The 1,867-nt window shown below is 43.5% G+C and overlaps 1 protein-coding gene across 5 annotated transcripts in view; it reads right to left on the reverse strand.

Moving 5' to 3' along the window:
- LOC116385661 (low affinity immunoglobulin gamma Fc region receptor II-like) overlaps positions 1-1,664 on the reverse strand; it is a 3,523-nt gene extending 1,859 nt beyond the window's left edge. For 4 of the 5 annotated variants that reach the window (XR_004212895.1, XM_031851317.1, XM_031851318.1 and 1 more), the window contains exons 1-3: positions 1,619-1,664; positions 853-1,098; positions 171-431 (exon numbers count right to left, since the gene is read on the reverse strand). Coding sequence is in view for 4 of the 5 variants with exons in the window: in XM_031851317.1 (XP_031707177.1) it covers positions 171-431; positions 853-1,098; positions 1,619-1,649 (538 nt within the window). In the remaining variant the exon portion in view is untranslated. Of the gene's footprint in view, positions 1-170; positions 432-852; positions 1,099-1,479; positions 1,597-1,618 lie in introns of those variants that run through there. The other variant, XM_031851321.1, reaches the window with a different exon arrangement.
- Between the last annotated feature and the right edge of the window lie 203 nt (positions 1,665-1,867).

Below are 1,867 nucleotides of genomic sequence, written 5' to 3' on the forward strand. Positions count from 1 at the left end.
CTCTAGGATGCTCTTCTAGTGGAGAAAACCTGATGACGTGTCCTCTATGATACTTTCTGTGTGTTGGTGAAGAAACACTGGGAGCAGCCTATAAAACGACCTACATGTCTTAAACCCAAAACATCTTAAACATAGAAAAACAGTAAAGAGAAAGCAGGACATCATGTCACCTGACACAGCCAGCCAGCTCTGCGGTGACTTCCCCTTCGTTGGGTGTTCACACATGTAGAAGCCTTCGTCAGACCTGGACACCGCTGGGAGGACCATCTTTCCTGCATCCTCAGTGCCGATCAAATCATCATTTCTGTAGAACGAAGCAGAGAAATCCGACGTCGGATTCGGTGCAACTCTCTCCTTGTAGAAACATTGAATGGTCACTTTCTCTCCCTCTGTCGCGGGAAGTGCAGGACTCTCCAGGATCACGACACCGGCTGAAATACAGTCGAGAAAACCCACTGTCATTTTCTCCATAGTTCTCTTTTGTTGACACATGGTGTCTCCAGCTGCTTCTCTCACCGAGAGACAAAGCTGAACCTGTGGGCCACGATGCTGGTGTTTCTAAAAGTCTCAAGCATCTCAAGCAACTAAAGTGAATTCTATGTGTAGATTTGAGCGTATTAATGCTCTCAGTACAGAGGAAGACTTTACTCTCAAAATGTTTCACTTCATCCCTCTGTCTTTACCACAATTCTAAAACTGCCTCAATATTCTTCTCTACCACCAAACATGCGTCATGAAGTCGACTGGCTCTACGTTTGTATACTTCTCGATCTGTCACCAACACACAAGGGGTGTTAAATCTGCAACATGTCCTCCCAGAATCCTCCCAGATAAGTTTAATGCCGACATTACCAGTCACTGTGATGTTGACGGTGCTGCTGCACTCGCTCCGCTCGGACTGACACCAGTACACTCCGGTGTCCGATGGGTAGAGGTTCCTCAGGGCGCAGGCGCCGCCCTCGCAGGGATGGGACATATTTAAGGAGTTGTTCCCCATCAACGTCCAGCTGCTGGAGTTTGTCGGCGCCGCACACGTCACAGAGATGTCCTCCTTCCGAAAGAACTGAGACTTGTCGGGATGGATGCTCAGTGTGGCTGCTGGCGGTGCCAACAGAGAAATGAGAGAAACGCTTTTTAAAAACAAACAAACATCAGTTTGACATCTAATGTCTGGTTAAAAACAGAGACATTATTATTAACTATGAGATCAATCAACAATCATACAAATAAAGTTTTGTGCAAAGACGTTATGTTCATGATCCAGCAAATTGATAAACTGCACTTTTGCAGCTCTGGTTCAAAGACCCGATGCCAAGAGGACAGCTTCAGAACATTTTGAAGCAAACTTTAAGTACCAAAACAGGAAATCCAGACTTCATCATCAACAATCAAATCAAGATAACTCACTAATCCGCGTTGTCATGTACTTGTACATTTTGTCGTTATCCTGTATAGAGCATATTCATATCTTACCCGTACCGTTACTCTGTAAATTACTCTGAACTTTTCTGCTTCTGGTCTGATCTCTAAACTACATTTCGTGCTGGTTGTCGAATGAACAAAGAAAAAGAAACAAGTTATATCTATTGTAATTATTGAAAAAAGTAGATTTTTTTACACAGTATCAGGCAGAGGGAAGCAGCCTCCATCCTGTGTCGCTGCTGTTTGAGTTCATCTGGTCTAGCATCAGCTGACAGTCTACCCACATCCTGAGTTAAAGGAAATCGTGACAACTGAATAATCGATTCAGATCTTCTTTTTTCTTCTATTCAAAACGTCACAGATCAAGACTGTAAAAACAATGGTATATTTGTTGAATTACTGAAACAGTTGCCATTGTTACGACTTTATTTTCTTCTCAACCTGC

The sequence above is a fragment of the Anarrhichthys ocellatus genome, unplaced genomic scaffold, assembly GCF_004355925.1.
Source record: "Anarrhichthys ocellatus isolate YVR2014 unplaced genomic scaffold, GSC_Weel_1.0 scaffold11, whole genome shotgun sequence".
Classification (NCBI taxonomy): domain Eukaryota; kingdom Metazoa; phylum Chordata; class Actinopteri; order Perciformes; family Anarhichadidae; genus Anarrhichthys; species Anarrhichthys ocellatus.